The 27,500-nt window shown below is 36.3% G+C and overlaps 1 protein-coding gene across 10 annotated transcripts in view; it reads left to right on the forward strand.

Annotated features, from left to right (window-relative positions):
- Positions 1-27,500, forward strand: part of LOC135113232 (serine/threonine-protein phosphatase 6 regulatory ankyrin repeat subunit A-like) — a 38,192-nt gene that overhangs the window by 7,886 nt on the left and 2,806 nt on the right. For 5 of the 10 annotated variants that reach the window (XM_064028413.1, XM_064028411.1, XM_064028409.1 and 2 more), the window contains 10 exons: positions 1,338-1,483; positions 7,375-7,511; positions 11,412-11,569; positions 12,407-12,484; positions 16,488-16,824; positions 19,398-19,810; positions 20,962-21,235; positions 23,201-23,256; positions 23,679-23,969; positions 24,784-25,191. In XM_064028413.1, the coding sequence (XP_063884483.1) occupies positions 1,338-1,483; positions 7,375-7,511; positions 11,412-11,569; positions 12,407-12,484; positions 16,488-16,824; positions 19,398-19,810; positions 20,962-21,235; positions 23,201-23,256; positions 23,679-23,969; positions 24,784-25,191 (2,298 nt within the window). Of the gene's footprint in view, positions 1-962; positions 1,206-1,337; positions 1,484-7,374; positions 7,512-11,411; positions 11,570-12,406; positions 12,485-16,487; positions 16,825-19,397; positions 19,811-20,961; positions 21,236-23,200; positions 23,257-23,678; positions 23,970-24,783; positions 25,192-27,500 lie in introns of all 10 variants that reach the window. The other 5 variants (XM_064028416.1, XM_064028418.1, XM_064028417.1 and 2 more) reach the window with 5 other exon arrangements.

The raw sequence follows: 27,500 nt of genomic DNA on the forward strand, positions 1-27,500 counted from the left end.
ACCTTGACAAACTAGTGTTGTACAACTGGGACATTTTTCATTTTATCCATCACTTGCAACTTCCCAGTGAAACTTCTGTTATTATTGAAATGTTTCTCATTTAATTTAGTGTTTCACACATTTGAACCATATTTTTTTCTTAGAAGAATGGTTCTTAACCTGGAGTACCCATACCCACACAGGATACCAATAATCAGACTTGGGGTTTGAAAGATGACAGTCATTTCAAAGAACCTCATCTCAGTATCATCACTGATGAAAAACAAAAGCAACACAGTCACTAAAAAGTGTCAATGTGTACTATGTAGTCATACTGTTAGCTAAGAGGAATTTGCATTATTTTAATTGAGTAAATTTAATTTTGATCTGGCTTGGATTCACTTTTCAGGTTTTGATGGGAGGGAGAAAAATGTTGTAAGATATCATGGGAATTCCAGAACTAAAAAAGATTAAGAACCACTGCCTTAGAAGTTTTAATAATTATCTTGGGCTGAGTGAGGTGCTTAAATGAGTTGTGAAATATACGGTTGTGGCTTGACTGCACAAATGAAGGGCAAAATGTACTCATGCAACAAGGGTTTTGAAATGAGGTTGTCATGCACTCTTGTGCCATAGATGTTCAGATGATACTAACTGAACAATAAGTATTTCTAATTTATTCTTTTCATGATCAGTTCTCACAACTCTCACTTTTTGTGGTGAGTGCCTGCCACAAAGAAAATGGTCAAAGTAGAACACACACACCTTTCAGGCTACTTGCACACAGGACACTTGGTTGTGGTGATCACAATAAAAATGGTGAACAGTGGCTGGCAGACCCATTTACCCCACCATATCACTGTGGTAGGAGATGATGCATGAGCCACCTCCAGCACCCATTACCATTATGTCAATGACTGCCTTCACTCAATGTTTAATTGAACTTGCTCATGTTAAAAGATTTTTTTTTAATGTGTTTTCAGTGAAAAAAAAAAGTGTCCTGTGCGAAGGCAGCCTTATTATTCCTCTCTGCAGTGCCTGAGGAAATTCTACTCAATCATCCAAATGGTCATTAGACATTTAGGCTTTGTGTCATCCTTACCAGAAGAAAGAATCTGTCGAACTATACCGAGTCATCAGTCCCACACTCATCCACACACTGCACACTCTTCACCCCGTTGGCTTCTGGTGGGAAGAAGGAATAATAAAATGATAAATGAATAAAGGTTTAATTTTTACCTTTTGCATTTTAATGCTTGTTGCTTTTTAATGCTTGTTTATTTCTTTGAAATTAACCATTTTTAAATTAATGCAATGTAAGCCCACTGTAAAGACCTTGATATTTTTTGTAATTTCAGAAGAAACCACTTGCCATATACATGCATCATGACAGGAATGAGAACTTCTGTTCAGAGGTGCTTTGTTCCAATTCTGTTGCTGCATATTTAAATGGAAACTTTGTGGTGTGGGGATGGGACCTCACATCCAGCAAGCAGATACACAGGTATTTTCAGCTTGTAATACTATTTGTTCATTATTGGAGGAGGTTGCAGACATTTACCGAAATTATAATTTCTGCCAAGGAGGTCTTATATGCACTGGCATAAGTTAACAACTGGGGTAACTCAGGGAAACTCAAGCAAAGTATTGAACCAATGATAGGACATGCTGGCTTGAGCTTTTAAGTTGAAGAAAAATTTGAATACAGAGGAGAGGCAAAAAAAAAAAAAAAATAGAACTAAAAGAAAGATAAAAACATAATAAAATTAAGCATATATAACCAAATTTTCTTAATAGAAGTTAAAAACAAAGTAAAGAAATGGTGTATAGGGGATAAAAGTCAAATCATGGCATGATGGAAAGAAGATGGATGATTTGAGAACAATTTTGATTACTAAGTGCTAAGTCAGTCTGTCCGTCTTTCCATGTGTCTTGCTTTAACATAGCAGTGAAGCTACATTTAGGATATGAACCCTTCACTATCCAATGCAAGACTGTTGACAACCATGCCATGAAAAGATGAGATGTCTAAAATGTCATCTCTTAAAAGTCATCAACAAAAACCTGTAATCCTAGGTGAAGAAGGCAGTGTCCTTCTTGTCTAAGAAGTACATGTTTTCTGTAACTGCAGCTTACAGAGCAGCCAAAAACTTTTTCCTGAATAGGAAATGTAAAAATCTTTCTAGATCTAACTACCCTCATGACTTCTGGCGCCTAGCCAAAAATATTTCTAGTGACTTTGCTTCTTCATCTTACCCTCCTTTCTTTCAACTTGATGCCACCACTGCCATCTCTTGTATCTCTAAAGCTGAACTCTTCACTCAAACCTTTGCTAAAAATTCTATCATAGGTGATTCAGGGCCTGTCCCTCTCCTCCACCCACCAAGTACTTCATGCTACCCTGATGTTTTCCATGCCCTCACTGGCCTTAACCCTTGGAAGGCTTATGGACCTGATGGGGTCCCTCCTATTGTTCTCTGAAACTGTGCATTCGTGTTTGCACCTTGTCTAGTCAAACTTTGCCAGCTCTGTCTATCAGCATCTACCTTTTCTTCTAGCTGGAAGTTTGCCTACATTCAGCCTGTTCCTAAAATGGATGACCATTCTAATCTCTCAGACTACTGTCCTATCACTTTAATATCCTGGCTCTGTAAAGTTTTTGAATATGTCCACAACAGAAAGATTCTTAACCCCTTCATGCCCATGACATACACCTTTACGTCACAGACACGCTCCATACCAAACACCATGACATATACATATATGTCATGCGATACCTGTACATATTGCGAAGTGGTTTTTCGTCCTGTAGGCAGTCTATGAGCCTGGTATAGCCTACTGCTGGGAATAAAAATAAGACACGCCCTTCAGCCAATCAATTTGCTTATATGTGGCATGACTGTCCATCATAAAATATTACTGGCTGGAAGTGCCTCTCCATGCCCAGTTTGCCTAAGGCGATCGATACAAAAGGACGTACTTTAGTGTCTTCTCATTGCCTTTCCATTATTGGAAACTTATTTTTGCTATATTTTGTGATAGTTTTTAGGAATTTACAGCCATGTTGGACAGGGGTGATTCAGACTCTGATACATCATATGTGCCAAAAAGTGAGGGTGAAGATGAGAGTAGTGACAGTGAACTGGAGCTTAGTGATAGTGAATTATGGCAGGATGTTGATCCAGTTGAAGACAGTGGGTGGCAGTTTCTTGTCGACATCTTTGCTGACGCACAGCCACATGCACTGCCCAGCTTCACCAATGGTGCTGCCCAAGGGCCCCAGGCTATTCCAGCCCTTATTTTCCATATTCCTGGAGATGCTTTTAGTCATTTTATAGATGGCTATGTGATTTCTAAATTGTGTTCATGGGCTAATGAGAGAGCTGATGTTTATTTTGCTGAAAATCCAACAAAGAAAAAAGTACATGGGCTAAAGTGGAAACCAGTAACAGCAGATGACATGCATGTATTCTTTAGGTTATTGATAGCCATGGGAGTGGTACAACTACCCAATATTCATATGTATTGGTCACGCAATGCAGTTTTTGGAGGCCCACGAGTTTCCACAAAGGAAGTGATGAGTAGGAATAGGTTTCTGTCCATTCTCAAATTCTTGATATTTTCATCTGCTGCCACTATCAAGAAAAATGTACTGTCAATCAGAATTTAACCATTTTTGGACCTGATGAGGGACAGATACCAAGCAGTTATGCAACCAGGTGAGGATGTAGCTGTTGATGGAGAACTTACTTTGTGGAAGGGTCATCTTGGATTTAGACAGTTCATAAAAAACAAAAACATGTTTTGGCATCAAGGTATTTGTTCTTTGCCCCTCTAGTGACCACTGGGATGTATATTCCTGGAATTTTGCTGTCTGTTATGGCAAAGGGGACTTCAAAATTGATGATCCAGCAACAGGGAACCTCAGCATTTCAGAAGACATTGTCATACATTTTATGAAAGACTTACTGGATCACGGTCGACACGTAGTTACCGATAACTTGTACACAAGTCTCAGACTTAGCAATTACTTGCTGAACCATAACACCACAATGACTGGTGTTGTGAGAAGTGGTAGAGGAACCCCCCCAAAAGGATAATGGCTGAAAAATTAGAGAGATTTCAATCTGTTTTTGCCAGACAAGGGAATACTTTACTTGTCAAATACCAGGACAAGAAAGAAGTGACAGTGCTCACCACAAAATACACTGCTGGTATGGTTGAAAAGTGCAAAACGTAGTTTGGGGAAAAGACTGTTTTCTATAATAGACCACTACACATTGAAAAATATAACAGTAAAATGGGAACTGTAGATATGGCTGACCAGATGTTGGAGCCTTATGCTTTCAGAAGGAAAAGCCTAACCTGGTTTAAAAAGTTTGGAATTCATTTCATATTCCATATCCTTCTGGATTTCTACATTGTGCAGCGAAAGGAGTCGCAGTACAAAGGTACATGGAGCTGCTTCTTCAGTTCATCATGGATGTCAGCCACCAATGGTTACGTGAGCACAGTCATGGAGCTGCTGAACTCATCAGGGAAGATAAGGCCAGGAGAAAGAAACGCCCACTGAAAGTAATGAAGGAAAAGAACTTGTAACATGCATGGGTTCGCCATGAACAGTCGGGAAAGCAAAAACGATGCTGAGTATACTGGAAGAATGGAAAGAAGAGGAAGGACACTGTCTACTATTGCCCTGGGTGTCTTGGTGAACCAGGACTGTGCTGCATGCACCACTTCCAGCTGTGGGACAGTGAACTAGCTGCAGATTCACAACCAGGGCCAAGTGGTGTGGCCAAAAAGCACTCATTCACCCCCCGCCACCTGTGATTTACCATAAGTAAATGTCTCTACTACTACTACTACTACTACTACTACTACTACTACTACTACTACTACTACTACTACTACTACTACTACTACTACTATTACTACTACTACTACTACTACTACCACCACTACTACCACTACAGCTACTACTTATATTCCTAGTACTTTTATTTTCACCACCATCTTTATCTCATTACAATGATTTTTTATCATCATTACCATTGCCATTATTATTCCTCATACATTATAATATATCACTGTGTATGTTTATACCATATTGCTCATTTTTAAGTGGAAATAGTGGATTAATAACACTTTTCTGGCATGTACATGCATATTTCTTAAAATATTTTTGGACAAGCATAAGTCTTGGGGGTGGGTGGTATGGGATGCATGGGTGATCGTCAGCCGTCTGGGTGCGAAGGGGTTAAACATCTCTCATTTTACAACCTCCTATGTGATTGCCAGTGTGGATTTTGCCAAAGCCATTGTACTGGTGATCTGGCTTTCCTTACTGAGTTTTGGTCATCTTTTATGGATTTTGGTGAAATTTTTCCTTTTGCCTTATACATATCAAAAGCCTTTGATAGAGTCTGGCACAAAGCTTTAATTTCCAAATTAAACAGTTTTTGTCCTCTCTGTAACTTCATCTCAAGTTTCTTTTCTGATCATTCTGTTGCTGCTGTGGTAGATGGTCACTGTTCTCCTAAGTCTGTTAACAGTGGTGTTCATCAGGGTTCTGTCTTGTCACCCACCCTCTTCCCGTTGTTCATCAATAATTTTGAAAGTCAAAACTTCATGCTCTATCCATTGCTACGCTGATGATACCACCCTGCACTTTTCCATGTGTTTTCCTAGATGTCCAAGCCTTTAGAAAGTAAACAGCTCATGCAAGGAAGCCACATAATGCTTGAATTCTGATCTCTCAAAAATTTCTGATTGGGAGCCAGTGGCAGCTCGTCAATAGGGACTGCGAGACTGCAGCCCCCCCAGTGGATTTCTAGGATTCACGAAAATAATGTTAATTTATTTATGTTTGACTATCACTCACATGAAAACACCAATTCTCATATGTTTATATGAAAAAATATACTGCAAAACAATGAGAAAGTACGGAAATTATTTACTATTTAATGATACGAAAGCGGGGAGAAATGGGGGGAAGCTTCCCGGGCGGATTGGCGAGAGTGGACTGTGTCCAGCGCAGTCTTGTCTCAGCCGTTGTTGTGGCTAGGCAAGTGTTCTTGCTTCGGTCTTATTTTTTATTGTGTTTTTCAATTTGTCAGGGATGATTTTAAAATATTATTGATCAGTGATGGCTTGTGCTCAATCTTGATTATCATAGATGGTGTAAAATCATAGAAACATCGTATAAAATAGTATTTTTTTTCTTTTCCCAGGTAGTCCTAGCAGTATTTTGCAAAATGGCACAAGAAGCAAAGACAGTTTCTGCATTGAAAGAACTTGCACTTGCCATGATTTCAATAGAGAAGATTTCTATGAATAATATGCCAGGTTTAAATGAAAAAGTTATTGATCTGTTTGCACAAAACAGGAACAGGAGAATGGACTTCCTTTTCAAATAGTCTAAGCCAGCACTAAGTAAGTCAAGCATTTACTGTTAGGATAAGACCTAAAGAATTAAATAATTATCTATCTATCTTTATAATCTATCAATCAATGGTATATTAAACAATAACAATAAAAGCATTTAAGATTTTATTTGTCTGAATGTGAGACAGCCCCCCCCCATCAGTAACAGTCATGAGCCGCCACTGATTGGGACAGAGCAATCTTAGTATTGTTCAATGCCTCAAAACTCAATTTCTCTATCTATCAACTCAACACAACCTTCCACATAATTATCTCTTCTTTAGTGACACTCGACTTTTTTTATTGCAATTTTGTTGCCCTTGGCTGGTGTCCCTCCCACATAGAAAAAATAAATAAATAAATAAATAAATTATCATCTGATGATGTTTTGTCTTTGATAATGTGGATTCAACATTGACCATAATTATATGTGCCTATATTTCATGGAATATTTGGAGGATGAATGCTTTCTCTTAGATTAAGCCAGCCTGAAATAAATTCCAGTTAGGAATGATGACAAGGCTAAAAGATGGCAGAGAAAGGAACTGGCCACCTCTACAGTACTAAATGGCATTACTAGCTCTCACCTTCACTCCATGTGCATGAACACTTTAAACTTATGTGGTGCATCATATGAGTAACTATATGATAAGCAAGTTATATGACAACTTGTCATAATGAAAAATTACTCTATAATGAATATAATGGTTTAAATAATTCTCAGACAAACTAAGTATCAATGAAGACAGGCAAAGTGGCAATGTTATGTTCAGGCTTAAGTGTGTTTTACAGATATGAGAGGATCACAGGTAACAAAATCTGTGAATGTAACATAAGATATAGATGGAAAATATTCCCACTAGTCACACCAGACTGGGGCTCAAGAATATAAGACATTTGCTGCATGGACTGTTGTACGTAATACATATTTTCTGTGTAGAAAATTAATTTCTATGTATTAAATCCTTGTAGAGTTATAAAGCCAATACGTGAATACGTGAGTTACTCGCTGTCAATGAAGATAAAGGATGCAGGGGACAACCAGCTGCCACTCTTGTTAACTATCTGCTGCACCAGCTGGGGCCCTGAGGTTCTCTCTTATATATATAGTAAGTGCCAGCCATGCAACTGTTCATGGTGGAGGTGGGAATTTCTTCCCCATATTCATGCTTGATCCTCATCTTAGCTAAATAGGAAAAGTGATCATTGTAATATGTATATTTGTAAATATATTAAACAGTCATTCTTATTACTTTTATCTTCATATAATGACATTGTGATTGCTTTCCCCTATTTATCTGTTCATTTTTGCCGCCATGCCAGCTCTTATATTAATAGCATTCTTTTTTGTTACTACAGCTCCTTCATACTTTCACACTTCTGCAGTTTTTCCATTTATTCCTGCAGCTTGGCTACACTTTAATTTGGCTACTGGTTTTTCTACTTCCTTCCTGCTCATTCCTCTCTATACAGACTCCTGTTTTCCAGATATTTCCTTATCCATGCCCAGCATGATTGATTTCCTTAAGATTTTCTCATTCATTGAATGCTCAGAATTAGTTTTGCATTCACCTTTCACTACTTCCTTGCTGCTTATAAGAACTCCATCATCTTATCATCCCCAAGGTAAGTGTGGTAAATTTTAAGGCTGCATTCTTACATTCCTCCTCCTCCTCCTCCTCCTCCTCCTCCTCCTCCTCCTCCTCCTCCTCCTCCTCCTCCTCCTCCTCCTCCTCCTCCTCCTCCTCCTCCTCCTCCTCCTCCTCCTCCTCCTCCTCCTCCTCCTCCTCCTCCTCCTCCTCCTCCTCCTCCTCCTCCTCCTCCTCCTCCTCCTCCTCCTCCTCCTCCTCCTCCTCCTCCATCTGCTGGGAACACCAGAAATTAACAAAGCATAGGAAGTGTTCCCTAAAAAGTTACATGAAACTGCGATTTTGGGTGTACCACAACGAAACAGACGGAAGGTAAAAAAACACCAAACCAAAATGGTGGAATAATGAAATCAGATGCTGTCTTCTGGCTAAGAAAAATGCATACCACAAATACATATTAACACAGAATAATAATAATAAACTAGAGCACAACAGATTGTGTAGAAAAACTAAAAAGCTGATCAAATGCAGCAAAAAATATGTTGAGGCTCAGATTGTGAACTAATGTAAAATTAACCCAAAAGAATTTTACAGCTATGTAAAAACTAAAAGGGTTTTATCATCAACGATTGGTCCACTAATAACATAAAATGGCAAAAAAATAGAAAACGAAACAGGAATGACAAACACCCTGAATGAGTACTCTTCAACAGTCTTCACGACTGAAGATGTTCAGGGCAGTCTGCCGACCTCCATGACTCAGTCATGAGGCACTACGCTGCCGGACCTCATCGTCACAGAAAATGGAATCGTCTTGGTCTTGAAGAGCATAAACATAAACAAAACACCTGGGCCAGACAAGATATCGCCCAGGCTTCTTAAAGAAGCAAGAAATGAGCTTGTGAAACCACTTACGATTTTATGCTATAAAGTCCCCCATGAATGGAAACTAGCAAATGTCACACCAATCTTTTAAAAAAGGAAATAAATCTCTTGCAGCCAATTACAGACCAATCAGTTTAACTTCAGTAGTGTCCAAGCTGATGGAAACAATAAGCAGAGATAAAATTGTTAAATATGTAGAAGAAAATAAAATCATAAAGGATTCGCAACACAGTTTCAGAACCAAATCTTCTTGCTTAACAAACTTACTAGACTTCTTATTATGAAGTATTTAACTCGTATGCTGAGACAGAAGCTATTGATATTATCTACCTTGATTTCCAGAAAGCATTCTACACTGTTCCCCATAAGAGACTCATCAGTAAAGTAAAAGCTCACGGCATTGCCGGAAACACCCTGAAATGGCTGAAGGACTGGCTCTGTGACAGAAAACAGTGTGTTGTGACAAATGGAAAAGAGTCACATTGGCATAAGGTAAATAGTGGTGTTCCTCAAGGCTCTGTATTAGGACCAGTAGTTTTTATAATATACATTAATGATATTGATGAAGGGATAAATTGCAAAATAAGTAAATTTGCAGACAACACCAAAATAACAAGTAAAGTAATGTCACTGTCACAGTGGCAAGAGCTGCAGTGTGACCTCAATAAACTAACAAGCTGGGCAGAAAAATGGCACATGAGATTCAATATAGAAAAGTGTAAAATTCTACATATTGGAAGCAACAATGTTCAGGTGAGATATGTAATGTAACATGCCACCCAAGCACTGATAAAGAAAAAGATCTTGATGTCATTGTATCAAATGACCTAAAGCCGTGTCAACACTGCACAGAAACGGTAAAGACAGCAAATAAATTAGTAGGCTTCATTGGAAGAACCTTTGAATTTAAATCAGAAAAGGTTATACTTGCCTTATATAATTCACTGGTGCACCCTCATCTAGAATACTGTGTACAGTTCTGGTCACCATATTACAAAAAAGACACTGAAAAACTGAAAAAAAGATACAGCGTAGAGTCACAAAAATGATTCCAAGATTGCGTAATAAGCCGTATGAGGAATAACTGGAAGAACTAAACCTATTTAGTTTAACAAATTACAGGATAAGAGGAGACCTAATTGAAGTGTTCAAATTTTTTAAAGGATATAGTAACCTTGATGCAAATAGATATTTTACCATTGATCATTCTAACCTAACAAGAAATAATGGATTCAAGATTGTACCCAAAAGTTTAAAATCCCACAAGGCTAAATATTTTTCTTTAATAACAGGAATAAACTTCCTGCAGAAATCATTAACAGCTATTCTATTGAATGATTCAAAAATAAAATTGGCAAATATTTAAAAGCAAATCCCCAACAAGCTCTCTTTTTGTTTGAATAATTACTAAATTCACTAATAAGTGTTATTTTACTGACACCAGTTTTATTAGAAATTGTATTAACTTTCAGGTAGGCGTATAGAGTTCACTGTGGGGCGAATAGTAGAACTTCCTTTCAACCTTTCCTATGAAAATTCCATGTCAGTTTGTCTATACTGCATGGTACTTTTGCCAACAATTTCCATGGGAGTGGTGGGTACAGAGGAGCCTTCTGCTATGCTGTCCTGCCTCTCTTCCCTATAACTAGTTAAAAGTAGTTACCAAACAGCCTTGTAAGGACCTAAGGGTCTGTTGCTGTTTGGCTTTCCTTTGTATTCCTTTGTATTCCTCTTCTTTAACCCATACAGCCTTTCTGACAGCTGTAGCTGATACCAACTTCTCCCTTTACTCATGTGTCTTGTATGATAGCCAAGACTTTCCAAATTGGACATGTGATATCTCTCTCTCTCTCTAGTTGAGAGAGAGAGAGAGAGAGTAGGGGTGGAGAGCATTGACTCTTGCCACACCCAGCCACAGCCATAGTGAACTCAACACATGAGGCAGCAGGAACACTAAAGCAAGAATAATAGTGTCAGAGTGGCGCACAAAATGAGGGAGGTTGGTGGCCAGGCCAGAGGACACATTATAGTTTTAGATAATTTCCTATTGATTTATTGAATAATAATAATAATAATAATAATAATAATAATAATAATAATAATAATAATAATAATAATAATAATAATAATAATAAAATAATTGACATGGGCTCGGGATTGAGGTGAAAAAACCTCCATATAGTGTAGGGCTGTACTCGTACAGGTTAATTTCCTGCCAAAGCAACAACTTGTTCATTTAACCTTCCAACCAGCTTTCCACCTTTCTTCAAGTTCTTCTTTGAATGTTATTTCAAAAAAAGTGTCAGAATGAACAACTTGGGATTACAAAATGGTGTCATGTAATTGTAATCCCATTTACTTTTATGTAAAGATAAATTCCACAAATGCAAATTCTTATATACACATTTTCTGGAATATAATCTTTACATATAGCAAGGTGGAAGACCATGCACCAGCCAGTACATTGTAATCTTCACATGTAGCTAGGCAGAAGACCATGCACTGTAAAGAGTATTCACTTCCTTTTTCCCACAGGTACTAGTTGTGTGAGTGATGTCATGAACTGCTTGATGATAAACAAAATGGTGTTTGATGACAACCTTTCCACTGAACTACAAAAGTTAGAAGAATTGGAATGCAAGAGGACTGCTTCCTGGAGTATTCCATGGAAATGTGAGACTGATGCAACATTGGTACGTTCTTATAAACATATTAATGCTGACCTTGCTCTGTGCTGCATGGCCATTCAGTCACTTACTGATGCTCACACTCCCTGATTGGTCTGCCTATTACTGTTGGGTTTTGAATTGTGCACCAAATTTACTTTATTCATATCAAAATATATATTTTTTTTAATATATGCCAGGTTACTTATATTTGGATGATGTATTTTATAATTAAGTAATAAGAGATTTGTTAGAAATATACTTGTTTGCTGCACATTTAAAAATTTGTTTGATGAGTGACAGCATCAGTGTTCCTGTGTCCTGAGGCAGCAGAGTGATTGGTGAGTGATAGCATCAGTGTCCCTGTGTCGTAAGGCAGCAGAATGACTAGTGAGTGACAGCATCAGTGTTCCTGTGTCCTGAGTCAGAAGAGTGACCCTGGTGAGTGACAGCATCAGTGTTCCTTTGTCTTGAGATAGCAGAATGACTAGTGAGTGACAGCATCAGTGTTCCTGTGTCCTGAGGCTGCAGAATGACTAGTGAGTGACAGCATCAGTGTTCTTGTGTCCTGAGGCAGCAGAATGACTGGTGAGTGACAGCATCAGTGTTCTTGTGTCTTGAGGCAGCAGAATGACCCTGGTGAGTGACAGCATCAGTGTTCCTGTGTCCTGAGGTAGCAGAATGACCCTGGTGAGTGACCGCATCAGTGTTCCTGTGTCCTGATGGAGCAGAATGACCCTGGTGAGTGACGACATCAATGTTCCTGTGTCCTGAGGCAGCAGAATCAGACTCATACAAACTAACACTAAACATTAATTTTATCATAAGTTGTTACACATTTTCATTAAACAGTTTTTATTTCAGGAACCATCCAAGGAGCACAAAGCAAAGCTGAGGCTGGAAGAAAAACAACAAAAGGAAGTAGAGGAGACCAGGAAAAAGGTATGACATTGTATGAATATCCTGTCATAATGTGTCTTTTTATAAAATTGAGAACAAACAAGAAACATTTAAACTATATATATATATATATATATATATATATATATATATATATATATATATATATATATATATATATATATATATATATATATATATATATATATATATATATATATATATATATGTATATAATATATATATACGAGTATATATATATATATATATATATATATATATATATATATATATATATATATATATATATATATATATATATATATATATATATATATAATGTTTCAAGTTAATGTAACCTAAATGGTATTGAGGCATGTTATGTACTGCACCACAGTGCAGAGAAGACATTAAAGAATGAGCCATTTTACTTCTGAGGTGTTCTGATACTTCTCTTTTAAAATGTCAACTTCTGGGAAGAAGAAAACAGATAAGAAGAGAATCCCATAGTCTATTTGTGAAAGATATGAAAGAATAAAGATAGTCGCTATTTTTTTGCATTAGTGAGCTGGACTATTGCAGGCAGCTTCAGCTTTATTGCCTAGTATGCAATACTTTGCTCGTACAATGGTTCTTCTCTAATAGCCAATCTTCTCCTTATGCTCCTTGTGGCTCACTCTTGTAATCAGTTGGATAAATGGCTGCACTCATGTGTCTGTCATGCAGCAGGACACTTAGCTAGTTTGAAGAATGTGGATGAGGAAGATATTAATGAGTTACTGGAGTCTCCTAACTAATTTGTATCAGTGAAGAGCACACAAGGAGGAAGGAGAGAGTAAACCCGTTGAATGAAAGTTTCTTTATTGTTAAGTACTAAATACACTACAGTAAAAGTGTTGTCTTTTAGGATTTGTAGGGTTGAACAGGTACTGAAACATTAAATATACCTAAGATCAGATGGGAATTTCATCAGCTATATTAGCAATGAATAAATGAGAACATAGGCTACTATTTATTACTTATTTACAGAAAACACAACTAATGGCTCCAAGGCATATTTATATAGAAATCACAAACATTTCAAGGCATATTTTTAGCAAACAAATAATAAAAGTTTAGTGTATGGATGAAGTAAGTCCAGACTGCATGCAGTCCAGTTTGCATTCCAATAAACAAGATTTTTAACAAACCTTTGCTTCACACATTCTTTTGGTTTCATTGTTACATGTAGCTGTGGACCAAAATCCACAATAATATACCCCCCCTCAAAAAAAAAAAATATATATTATATATATATATATATATATATATATATATATATATATATATATATATATATATATATATATATATAGATAGATAGATAGATAGATAGATAGATAGATAGATAATGAGGTGCATTTCATATACCAGCAAATACTATAATTAAACTTGTGTATATTCACACTATGTGATGATCAACTGAAAGTTATAGATTTCTTAAAATGTAAATACAGTATCTCCTTACTTTCATGGTATCCAAGTTTTATGATTCCCGAGTTACACAGACATTATCTCTTTGAGTTTTGCATTTTTATCATGTATGGGTCAAGCATTCCTGTCATTGGTGGCAGGGATAGTAAAAGTAAATATATACATGCTATGTATTGTATACACATTTCCATGCACATTTCATATACCTGAACATACAATTTTTTTTTTATGTGATAAACTTGTTAGCCACAACAGTAGTCACACCAGCTTGCATGTGAGAGGGGGAGAGGAAGGCCAGTGATGGCACCACTGCATTGTGAAAAAGCACAAACAAATAAGAGGTACCTCACTACTGTGGCAGATGTGATGACACTGCACCACTGCACTGCTGTGTCACACCAGATGTGAGGACAAAACACACATACACATACTAGCACACACACACACACACACACACACACACACACACACACACTGGAAGGGATAAGTTGGTGTGGAATATACTAAGTACAGTCCCAGTCAGTTATTAGGAAATATTTAAGATGATGGAAGAACTTGATGTAAATAAAGCAACAGTTCCATACGGAACATCAAACTGGATATTGAAGGAATGTAGAGAAGAAGTGGCTGATAAAATTCAGTCTAGTGGTGACATAACTATCACAGGGAAGAGTACCAAAAGACTGGAAGAGAGCAAATATACTAATATTCAAAGGAGGAAATAAGGAAAAACCACTAAATTATAAACCAGTGCCCTTGGCTAGTGTTGTAGGAAAATAATGTGAAAGAACAATAAAGGAAAGATGGATGGAACACTTGGAAAGAGATAAAGTTTTAGTAAATTGTCAGTTTGGATGTAAGAGGGGAAGATCATGCTCCATGAACTTATTGTCCTTTTATTCATGGGTTGCTGATATTGTGCAGGAGAGAGATGAATGGGTGGATGGTGTCTACTTAGACTTGAAGGAGGCATTTGACAAAGTACCACACTGAAGATTGCTATGGACGATAAAAAATTATGGAAAAATTGGAGGAAGATTGCTGGTGTGGATGGAGGACTATCTGGATGATAGATGAGAATTGTAATACAAAACCAAAATTCATCTTGGCTGAAAGTAACTAGTGGTGTCCCACAGGGGTCAGTGTTGGGACCGATAATGTTTGTAATATATGTCAATGACATAAATGAAGAAATAGATAGTTATATGAACTTATTTGCAGATGATGCTAAGCTGATGAGAAGAGTAGAAAATGTAAATGACTATGGTACTGCAAGATGATTTAAATAAAATAAATGGATGGAATAAATCTTGGCAAATGGAATTCAGTTAAATAAATGTAAAGTAAATGTAAGAATAAGAAAAGAATGCAATATCATTATGAGATGGAAGATGTGAAGTTAAAGAAGTCAAAAGAGGAAGTGGATTTGTGAGTAACAGTTATTGAAAATTTGACTCCAGACAGACACAATGATAAAATTACTGGAGATGATGAATTTCTTAAAAAAGAGTAAGAATGACATTCTCATATTTGGATAAAGGAATGATAAAAAAAAGTTGTTGATTTCCACGATAAGACCAAGATTGGAATATGCGGCAGTGGTGTGGTCTCATACAAAGAGGAATATTATAAAATTAGAAACAGTACAAACAGCAGTCACTAAGATGGTTCTGGAGTTGAGTAAATTGACCTATAAAGAGAGATTAAGAATGTTGGAAATTCCTATCCTTGAAAATAGGAGAAAGAGAAGAGATTTAATAAATATCTATACAATGATAAATGGTATGGAAAATTTGGACAAAGAATGTTTTATAAATTTAGACACACAGAGTACAAGGAGACACAAAAAGAAGTTGATGAAAGTCAACTGTAGAAGAGACATCGTGAAGTATAGTTTTCCTCACAGAAGTGTGAACAAATGGAATGAACTCAATGAAGAAGTTGTAAATGCTGAAACTGTCTGTGCTTTTAAGACCAAACTAGATAGATATAGAGATGGGATACTATGAGATTACTCCCCTCCCATAAACCACAACTAGATAAATACAACTAGGTAAATATGTAGTGTAGTTTTTAGCACGTTTGGCTCACAATGCAAGGCAAATGGGCAAGCCTCTTAATGTGTAGCCCCTGTTCAGCTAGCAGCAAGTAGGTACAGGAGGTAGCCCGAGGGGTTGTGTCCTCATTGTCCCAGTGTGTGGTGTGTGAGTGGTCTCTTTCCTACCCAAAGATCAGTCAGTATGAACTCTGAGCTCTTTCTGTAGGGCAACAGCTGATGGGGTGACCAGCAGATGACTGTAGGTGAATGACATATTTCTAGGCCATGTGGCCAGAATAAATAAGCATTTTCCAGTGTCTTCAATACCTTGAGTTTTCCCATCCTTGAATTTAGCTCTATGCCTATGGAAGAGGGCAAGCACAAAACTCATGAGGGTACTGTAGTGTAACTTTAATGTTAAGCAAGGGTATGATATGTAAAATCAAACATGTAATATTGTAATATTGCAGAATTACTGTTATGTACAGTATGAAGTCAAGTATTGGAACATCATCTTAGAGTGACATTTTTCAGGAACTGGTTCAGGCCATCAGCAGTGGAGATATGGATACAATCCAGAAAATCCATGACCAGGGTGGAGACCTAACAATATTAGTGCAGGCAGTCCACCAAGGAAATGTGATTTGGTGCTTAGTGACTCAGGCAGCACATAATGGCCACACCCACCTACTTCTGCCATTACTGGATGCTGGACTCAGTGTGGATGGGAACCGCCAAGAAAACTCTCACTCCTCTGAAAAACACACCACCTCCTGGACACCCCTTATAGTTGCTGCCCGCCAAGGCCATGTCAGGATGATTGAGGAATTGCTCTTTTATGGTGCAAATCCTCTTGCAAAGGATCAACAAGGTATTTTTATTTTTAACATTAGAGTTATTGATCAGAAAAATTAAGGCTTAGGGAAGTTTGATTCCATCTTTGTAAAGCAACAATATTAATAAAATAGAGGTTAACCACACTCATGTTGATTTATCTGAAGTACCATCCATTTCAGCTTATAAGATTATCTATCTTACCATTTAAGATTTTTCAGAGCTTTAGATGAACTTCAATACTAAGGACAAAATGCAAAGAATAAAAAAATGCTGGTGCACTATTCATCTTGTGACATCTGCCACCTTATATCTCTTTTTGGTTTCTATTCTCAGTCATTGTTATTTTCTTTCTTTTTAGATTATTTTGTATATTTATTTATTTATTTTTTTTAATATACATTATATACTTTGCCCTTTGCAGTTTTCTTACATCCATCCACACTTGTATCTTCATTGATGTTTTGTCTTCCAACTGAAGTGATGGCAACATTTTCAGACTTGGGGCCTTTGTTTACTCCACTTGGTTGTGGTTGTGTATTGATCTAGTTCTATTTGTCTAATTGTACACAGGGTATGAGTTAGTACACTCATGTGGTGATGTCTCCATATGTATGTTTGTTCTGTTCATGTAACTGATCTTCACTTTTCACCTCTATCATATCTAGATATCTATATTTATGAGGAAGAACCTAGCCTAGCCTGACCAAACCTAACTTAACCTAACCTAACCCTAACTAAACCTAACCTAGCCTAACCTAACTTAGCCTGATCTAACCTAACCTAACCTGACCTAAATTGGTCTAACCTAATTTCACAAATGCATAATGGACTTGTCATAAGGTAAAGGGTGGGTTTTGAATGACTCCAAATGATACATGGCAGAGGCCGCACGCCATCCTCACACAAAGACAAATCTTTCCAATTTGTACAGGTTCATATTCAGATTTTGCGGTCAATGATTGCTGATTGGCTGTGCTGAAACAAATTAACCCATAAGAATTAACTTTGCCAAGTCTGCATGCTGTGACATAACACACACGCATAAACATATCCTGGCATCCAGCACTACTGACATGCACATGCCTGCATGGCTGAACTTTGTGTCATGTCAACAGCAGGGTGTGGCGGGCTTTGTGTGATGGGACAAAACAAAAATAAAGGGTCTGCACAATATTTCCTTGGTATTTCTGTATTTGTTTTTACCTCAAGAAAAAGTAGAGAGGTGAAAAATTGTTAGATCCAGACCTAATCATGCTGGACATAGCTAATGGAACTTTTTTTCCTTTTTTTCTATTTTCTTTGTATGTGTGTATTTATCTAGTTGTAATATATGGGAGGGGAACTATGCTTGTCTTCTGTCCCATCATTGTATCTCATGGTGTCTAACATGGCCTTAAATTCATGTATCATCTCTGTACACACTACTTCATCCATATCACTACATATATCTACTATATGGGGAAAGCCATTCATTTTCATAATTTTTCTGTAACTATCTTTTTCTTATTTTCCTTCTATGTTCTCTTGTATCTCTCATGTCCCACTTTATTAGGTCTTCTCTATCAAGCATATTCTTCCTGATTCTATAAATTGCTATCAAATCTCTTCTTTCCTTTCTTTGTTCCAGCATTGTCAATTCCAGTTCTGTTAGCCTCTCCTCATAAGACATTTCCAAAGAACTTGGAACCAATTTTGTTGCTGCTCTGAATCCTTTCAAGTTTCCTGATGTTCCTTTTTTGTGCTTGGTGACCACACTGCTGCTGCATATTCCAGTCTTGGCCTTATCAGAGTGACCATCAGTTTCTTTACCATTTCTTCATCTATGTGGGTAAATGCCACTCTTATATTTTTCAATAAATTGTAAGTCTCTCCAACAATTTTATTTATGTTTCTCAGGTGACATGTTATCTGATATGAATAATCCCAGATCTCTTTCTGACTGCGATTCCTTTATTATCTGTCCTCCAAGTTTATATTGCCCTAAAATCCTTTGCTTACTCTTTCCAAACTCCCTTACACTGCATTTCTTGATGTCGAATTACATTTCCCACTTGCAGCTCCATTCCGAAATTTTATCAAGGTCTTTTTTGCAATATTTCACAGTCATCCTCTTTACCCACTCTTCTCAGTAATCTAATATCATCAGCAAAGAGACTCATATAATTGTTAATTCCTTCATTCATGTCATTAATATATATTGCAAAGATAATTAGGGTCAGTATTGATCCCTTTGGAACCCCACTGATAGCTTCCTTCCAATGAGAAAACTTGTCTAATAATCACTCGCATTTCTCTATCTTTCAAAAAGTCTCTCATCCTATCCAGTAGTTTTTCTTGCATTCCTATGATCTCTAATCTTCTTACCAGTCTTTTGTGTGGCCTATTTTAAATCAAGGAATACACATTCTGCCCATCCATCTATTTCTTGAATTATATTTATTATGTGTGTGTGTGTGTGTGTGTGTGTGTGTGTGTGTGTGTGTGTGTGTGTGTGTGTGTGTGAGACATAAGTATGGTCTTATAAGATACTTGTGATAGTACAGGAATACTTTTGTAATATTCTTAAGGATTTAATGCTGCAATTATATTTTCTCTTTTTGATTGCAGGAGCTACTGCCCTCCACCATGCTGCATTTTGTGGCCATGTTACTTGTGTTGATGTTCTGATCTCCTGCACCCCAACTACCATTACTGACAATTCTGGCCGCACCCCTGTTCATGCTGCTTGTCTGAGAGGTCATCTGCCAGTGATTAAATTGCTGGCAGAATCAGGGTGGAAACTTGATGTTGTAGATGAGGAAGGCAACACAGCACTCCACTTAAGTGCCTGGTATGGTTCACTGGAGGTGGTAAAGTACTTGTACAAAGCAGACTCCAAGATCAACCCTTACAAGAAGAATTCTGAAAGACTCACACCATTTGACTATGCAGTACGTGAAGGTCACCACCATGTTGAAAAATGGTTTATGAAGGTGCGAGGCAGCCACTCTATGGATCTCACCCATACTCAGTACCTCATAGTAAGTCGCAAACCCAAATTCACTGTTATATTTGTTGTTTGCTGAGAATGAAACATTTGCTTGTAGATTTATTTTGGATAGTCTGTTAATTATGCGGTCTTATACTCTTTATGAGAGAGAGAGAGAGAGAGAGAGAGAGAGAGAGAGAGAGAGAAGGGGGGGGGGCTAACTGACACAGAAACATGTGAAGCAATTTACAGTCTGTAGAACACCATAAGAAATAAGATAGTGCCATAATGGGAAACAGAAAGGAAACAAAAATACACTGGTGACCTGCTGTAATGAATAATCTCTGCAAATTTTTACATTATGAATTGGTTTCGTAAATGAACTGAACTATCTAACTGCATGTCTTCCTCCTCTTGTGGCCTTGCTGCTCAAAATGTTCCACTCCCTTCCATCTCACTAATGCAAAAGTCAACCAGTATCTTCAGTCTTTCATCTCTCACTGGGAAATTCAGCACCTCTGCATGTTTCTGTTTTCCTTTCTCCTTACAACTTGAACTGCTTCAAGAGAGGATGTTCTGGACATCTCCAGAATGAAATGGACCTTTGCATTTGGATGTCTCCTACCTTTCCTCTTGGGAGTGACAACTGAGGAGGCTTTCCTGCCATTATTTTTTGTCCCCTTGGCCAACCTCCTTCACATGGCTTCATATAGTGTGTGTGTGTGTGTGTGTGTGTGTGTGTGTATGTGTATTTACCTAGTTGTGTTTTACAGGAAAAGAGCTATGCTTGTGTTGTCCTGTCTCCATATCTATAAGCATCCAGCTTAACTTTTAATTCATGAAAATTTTTTTATTGTACCACTGTTTCATCTAAGTTGTTCTATATTTCTATGCTTCTATTTGGGAAACCATATTTCTTGACATCTCTTCTACTTGCTGTTTTCTTCAATTTCACTCCATGTCCTCTGGTATCTCTTTAGTCTCACACAAATAAGTCCTCTTTGTTTGTATGTTTGAGTGTTGCGGAGGAAGTGGTGAGGTTTGAGTGAGAGGGTGGGGTGGAATGTGGTGCTGGAGTAGAGGGTGTAGGTGAGAATGAGGGTGAGGGTGGTGGGGCAGTAATGGTACCCACCCACCACTTCAAGCAGTATTTCATACTTCATAGTGGTGAGTTTATGTTGCCTTTTCATATTTCTTTCACAGAAATCTCAGAACAAGTATTCAGAAGATCTTTTTAAGACTGCAAAGATGTGGTTGTCAGCAGATAATATTGAAGGAATAGCAAACCTGTGTTTTATAAATGATCCCCACTGGATGGACAAGAATGGCATGACTATTCTCCACTTAGCTGTGACAGAAACTTATTGCAGTCTACTTTGCACTGCTAAGCTCTTGGATGGTATAATTCATCCTCATGTGGTGACCCTTGAAGGCTTCACACCACTAGATTTGGCAAGGCTGGAATTTAAAAAGTCAGGTGAGTAGGTACCAGGATGTGGATATTTGCTAAGAGGGCATGAGGTATGTACCCAGTAGGTGACTTGTGAAGAAAAAAAAAAAACTTCATGGGATGGGTCTGTCTTGGGATAAAAGATTGTGTGTATACGATAGAGAAATATATACCCTTAGATAGACAGACAATGTATGCTGTATGGTGGGGAATGGAGCAATGTCTGGCAGCCAATCAGTGGCCAGTTGGCATCACAGTGTCACACAAGGAGGAGTTCATGCATTTATGTTTCCCTTTATTTTGAGTTTGGCCACTTATTATTGTACTGCAAGTGACCTTGCAGCTTATGACAAAAGTGTACACTTACTCTCTATTGTATTTTATGATTGTGAGTGAATAATAGGCTGGAGAAACACATGCATGTGACTAATCTTATCCCAGGTGCCAATCTAGTTTAGTATAACATTTTTAAATAGTTACAGTGTTTATATATATATATATATATATATATATATATATATATATATATATATATATATATATATATATATATATATATATATATATATATATATATATATATTATTGTACAGGAAAGTGTAGACACACAGTAGATGCTGCATTCTTTTATTGGTTACATTTCAGGATAGCACAATCCCATCTTGAAAACCATTATACTAAAAAGGTTAGAAAACATAAAAAATAAAAAAATAAAAAAATCACTTCTCTTGAGGAGAGGGAGGAAATGAGTGACCTGCTGATCTTACAGTGGGGATCACCTCATCTCCTGTGACACCAACACCTGAACACATGTCCTGTCTTGCCATGAAGGGATCCTATTGGCTAGTGGAAATCAAAACAGAAACTATGCTGGAAGTTATAGATGCTAAATGTGAATAATTAAAAAAAAAAGAAAATAAATAAACAATATAATTTAAGCCTAACCATGACAGAATATATAATACAATACTGATGAAGACAGTATTAAGTTTCACAAAGGAGTCATTGGAGTTCATTTGTGGTTTGTTTTGATTAATTAACAAGAATTCAGCTGTCCTGCATTTGTAGTTTGTATTAATTAATTAACAATGATTCAGCTATCCTGAGTGATCTTTTTAGCAGCTTTAAAAGATAAGTTGAAATTATATATATATATATATATATATATATATATATATATATATATATATATATATATATATATATATATATATATATATATATATATATATATATATATATATTATTGACATCTTTGATTCTAAAGCTATCCTGAATTAACAATTTTCCTGGAATACCTTAAGTGAACTCCTTGACATCTTTAATACACCTCTTGATATGGATAAAAAAAAACTTAGTGTGCCTGGTGTGCCAAAGAGTGTTTTCAAATAGAAATAAACTGCTGCTGTACTAAATGTAAATCAAACACAAATATCATGATATATGAAATTGGAAATAAGCTTGACAAACTTGTCAACATATTCTGCTGCACCTTCATTTGCATGTTTTTTTCCCTCTTCTTTATATCAGACACAGCTGATTATCCTGCTTCACACAGATGATTAGCAGAAACACCATGGTACAGTTTTTGCAACACTTCCACTTTTTCTTCAGTCAATATTTCAGTTTTAGAAATAGGAAAATTCATAAGAGCTAGGTCTGGAGAGTAAGGTATATAGCTCAGTACTGCTGGATAGAACTGTGTGGATGTACACCATGTTGTTATGATGCATTTATATAAGTCTTCCAACAACTCATTTCTGCCAATCTCTCTGGCTTTATTCTTGAAATTGGTTATGTTTTGGGAAAAACTGGTCTGGTGATCATTCTAACAGGGGATAGCCAGTAAATGAACTGCTCAAAGTAGATACGAGTAGATGGCTCTTTAGCAGTGGGTCCACAATGATTACTCAAAGTGCAGTTCACTTCTCTGTACTTTCATCTGTTTTCCATAGTACTGATGATCTAAGTCATATCCACTTACTATTTCAGGATTTAACAGGCAGAGAAAAATCATCAAAATTCTTGAGGAGCATCAGTGTCCCAAAGTAAGACATATTCCTTCATATATATATATATATATATATATATATATATATATATATATATATATATATATATATATATATATATATATATATATATATATATATATATATATATTTTTTTTTTTTATTTCTATTTTTTTTATTTTATTTATTTTTTTTTTGTGTGTGTTGTTTTTAGACAGTTTCACTTAGATATATTTTATTTAATACTTTTTTTACGTTTGTACTATAGCTAACAGAAAAGTTTCTTTATACTTTGATTTAACTTGATCAGTTACTGCATTGCCAGTGTGCAAAGCTGTGTGCTCTGCCATACAACTTTTCATGAGGTAATGACATTGTGAAAAGGTCCCCTGTATCCCTCCTTTTTAAAGTGCTTATCATCAGAGGTTTCCTTTACTCTGTTAATTTTCTGTCCACAGGAAGATGGTTCTCCTGAAGAGCTCTATGAAAAACTGCTAACAATCATCAGTGAAGGGGACAGTGTGGAGGCTGTGTCCCATCTGCTTTGTGCAGGTGCCCCAATGGAGCTGGTGGGGAACTTTCCCAACTCAGCCTTACAGTTAGCCATCACCAATGACTGCCCCAGGATTGTCAGCATCCTACTGGCATCAGGAGCATCCCTCACCCCACGTACTGAAGGACTCAATTTGTTGCAGCAGGCCTGGTACTCCGCCAACACTACTTCTAAGGTTTTTTGTGCCATTAACAATGTAAGTTCTCTCTGAGTCAAGTTAAGATAGAAACTGGTGCTCTATATTTCTTAAAGTTGCTGTATTGTAGCTACATTGTTGATTGTCAGTAACCATTATCAATTTTCAATAATATATATATATATATATATATATATATATATATATATATATATATATATATATATATATATATATATATATATATATATATATATATATATATATATATATATATATATATATGTATGTATGTATGTATGTATGTATACTGTATATAAACAGTGTCAATGGATGAAGTTGTGACACACCATTTGAAATAGCCAGTAAACAGCTCTCAACTCCATCCTCTATAAAACCTAGATGCTTTTGCTCAGCTCCAAATGGTGAGCACTGACAACTCTCCCAATATTAGTGTGAATTCATGATGACAACAATGCCTCTGTACCTCAAGGACACACAAGATGTACTTTTGTAGCTGAATTAGCCCATCTACACCTTTTTCCCCCATTTGTTTATCTTTTTTTTTCACCAAAAAGGCAAAAACAGTCTAGGCCACTACAACCAAGGTGGAGAAGAACCATATCATTCAGGGGTATGTAGGAGTGAAGATCAACACTGTTGCTGCCCATGTAAATGATGAGTTACAGCTTCATCTGCTTACACTATATATATATATATATATATATATATATATATATATATATATATATATATATATATATATATATATATATATATATATATATATATATATATATATATATATATATATATATATATATATATATATATATATATATATATATATATATACTATTTTTTTTCCTCTAAGGCCTTCTCAAGGCAGTTGAAGAGAGAACGAGACCGCTTACCCCGGCATACCAAAGGGCTTCGTGAAGATCTTGCCAAGCTGATAGCAAGTATTGATGGAGATAAACCATGGGAAGCCTGCTGGCAGAGTGGAAGAACAATGGCTAAACTGACCTCATTTATGGTGACAGCTGTGCGTGCCAACTGTCCACTCACAGCAGGTTTTTTGCAGTGGGCCGGGGCAGGGGCATTTTTTAGTGCGTCTAGGAAAACTACTCCTTTGCATGCTGCCTTGGAAGAAGGTAATCTCAGCTTAACAGAGACACTGATACGGGATCTTGGTGCATCACTGTACATACCAGATGCTCGTGACCACTTTCCAAAGGACATAAGTAACATGACCCCTGCTCTGCTGGACAAACTAGAAAGAGTAAGTTTACAGTTGCTTACATCTCACTTCTTTAATTGTTCACAAGTATCTTCTGTACATTACATATAGAGCCTGTGTTAGTGGGGTCTTATTATGGGCAGGAAATAGGTAACAGACACCCTTGCACGTACACCAAATTAATGCTATTAGCATTATATATATATATATATATATATATATATATATATATATATATATATATATATATATATATATATATATATATATATATATATATATATACGAGTATATATATATATGATGTCTCAGCTATGTAGATTTGATCGTAACTTACAAGTATTGATTAAAAATTCAGATTGTTCAAAATGCACAGCATATCCAAGGGACAGGCATACCTGCTTCTCACTCATTTGTGTTGCTTTGACTTTTGTAGGCAGATGTACCTTTATAAGTACAGTATATATATATATATATATATATATATATATATATATATATATATATATATATATATATATATATATATATATATATATATATATATATATATATATATATATATTATATATATAGAGAGAGAGAGAGAGAGAGAGAGAGAGAGAGAGAGATATAGTGATGCATAAAAAAAATTGGGGGGATCAGACATTGCTGTCAAACAGTCTGGCAGCCCTGGAAGGAGTAAAAGCTGATAATTCCCCATATAACATGACTGAGGCATGTTGACAAGGGGTTTAAGTATTACAAAAAATTAAATAAATTCCCCACATTACATTAGAGGAGGTAGGGAAGGTCAAACCTCTGACCTTCAGGCTAGATAACTAAGCACCTTAAAGCCCATAACTACATGACCATGCTGTCACCCATGTTGAAATTTCATTCTTCTTGTTTTTATATTACCTTGATAATTTTATGATATACTGTTTCAACCCAGGCTGTATCAGTTTTTGTATAATGAACGGCAGTGATCCATGTTGAGCTCGAAGCTGAAAATTCTTTGTAGATGCCATCATGCCTTTTCACATTTTCTTTATAAATTGAGAATATTGGACAAATGTTTTGTCTTAGCAGATAAAAACATGCTTGATAGGGTTGCACAATCCAAATCATCTGAGTTTGACTCTACATCAATGCTTGAACAAGGCTGTCTCTCACAACTCATATTTTCAGATGCCGTGGCTACCTCATATTTATCTGAGCTTAGGTATTTCTTCTTGATATCATCTGTACATTTCACACAATTTTCAATATGTTTCGCCACTCCTGTTCCATTCTTGCTAAGAACAGTACTGCAAAATATACATTTCACTCTGGATGTCTTAAAACCTTCATTCTCTACATCTTTAAATAGAACTGTAACTGCTGTCTTCCTTTTCTCTGGCATTTTCAGTTCTGATATAGCTTACATTCTGTTTCCTACTTACAGCTCATATTTCCACACATAAAGATACAACTGATCCTTCCCCAACAAGACTCAGATGATCACTGAGTCACTGTGAAGAGTAGACTGCCTAAGAGGCAGTCAAGCAGGCAGCTTGTGAGAACCTGTACAGTACCAATCTAATCCTAGTTCAGTTACAAGGTACCAGTACTCTACCACACCCCAACTCCCCAACATACAGAGTAGATAACATTATTTGCATCTGTGAATCTTTACACTATTGTACTTTCTTTTCATTATCCTTTTATATCTTAGATTAGGGAAAAGATATACCATTATGTGCATCATGCATGCCTGTTGTATAACTTTTATTTTGGTATGGTAAGCAAAGTAAAAATTGGTTGTACCGTGTAAGTACTGGTATTCTGGTAGTTCAAATAATTCTAATTCTATTACATGAAAGCTCGAAGGGCTTAAGGAATTGCTATAATTGCTGTTTTTAAAACATAAGATAAATAATTTAGCCTCTTAAAAAACAATAAAAACTATTTTTTTTTTTGTTTTTTTTTTTTTTTGCTTCATGTTGAAAAAGAGAAAAACATTTTTTTTATGAAAAATACAAGCACATTTTTGGGGGGTTTTAGATGGATAGATAGAAATGGAATACTATGTATTAGAAATATTATACATGTGTAACATAAACATTCCCTTCATTCAGACATATAGAAAGACTTACGTGAAGAGCTTAATGAACGGTAGGAATATTTAAAACCTTGGAGAGGGCTAGTGGGCCTTGTCAATGCCTCCAACATTGACTCCATTTCTCTCCTTACCACCCTCATTCCCACTCATTTTTGTGTGTGCCATTTGATACAATACTTTCATTCAGCAATATATTTCCCTGAAATTTAACTCTTTTGGTCATCCACAAAACCCAAGAATTCCTCATTAAGCAAAAGGCTTACCACAG

Source organism: Scylla paramamosain, chromosome 25 (assembly GCF_035594125.1).
Source record: "Scylla paramamosain isolate STU-SP2022 chromosome 25, ASM3559412v1, whole genome shotgun sequence".
NCBI classification, from domain to species: domain Eukaryota; kingdom Metazoa; phylum Arthropoda; class Malacostraca; order Decapoda; family Portunidae; genus Scylla; species Scylla paramamosain.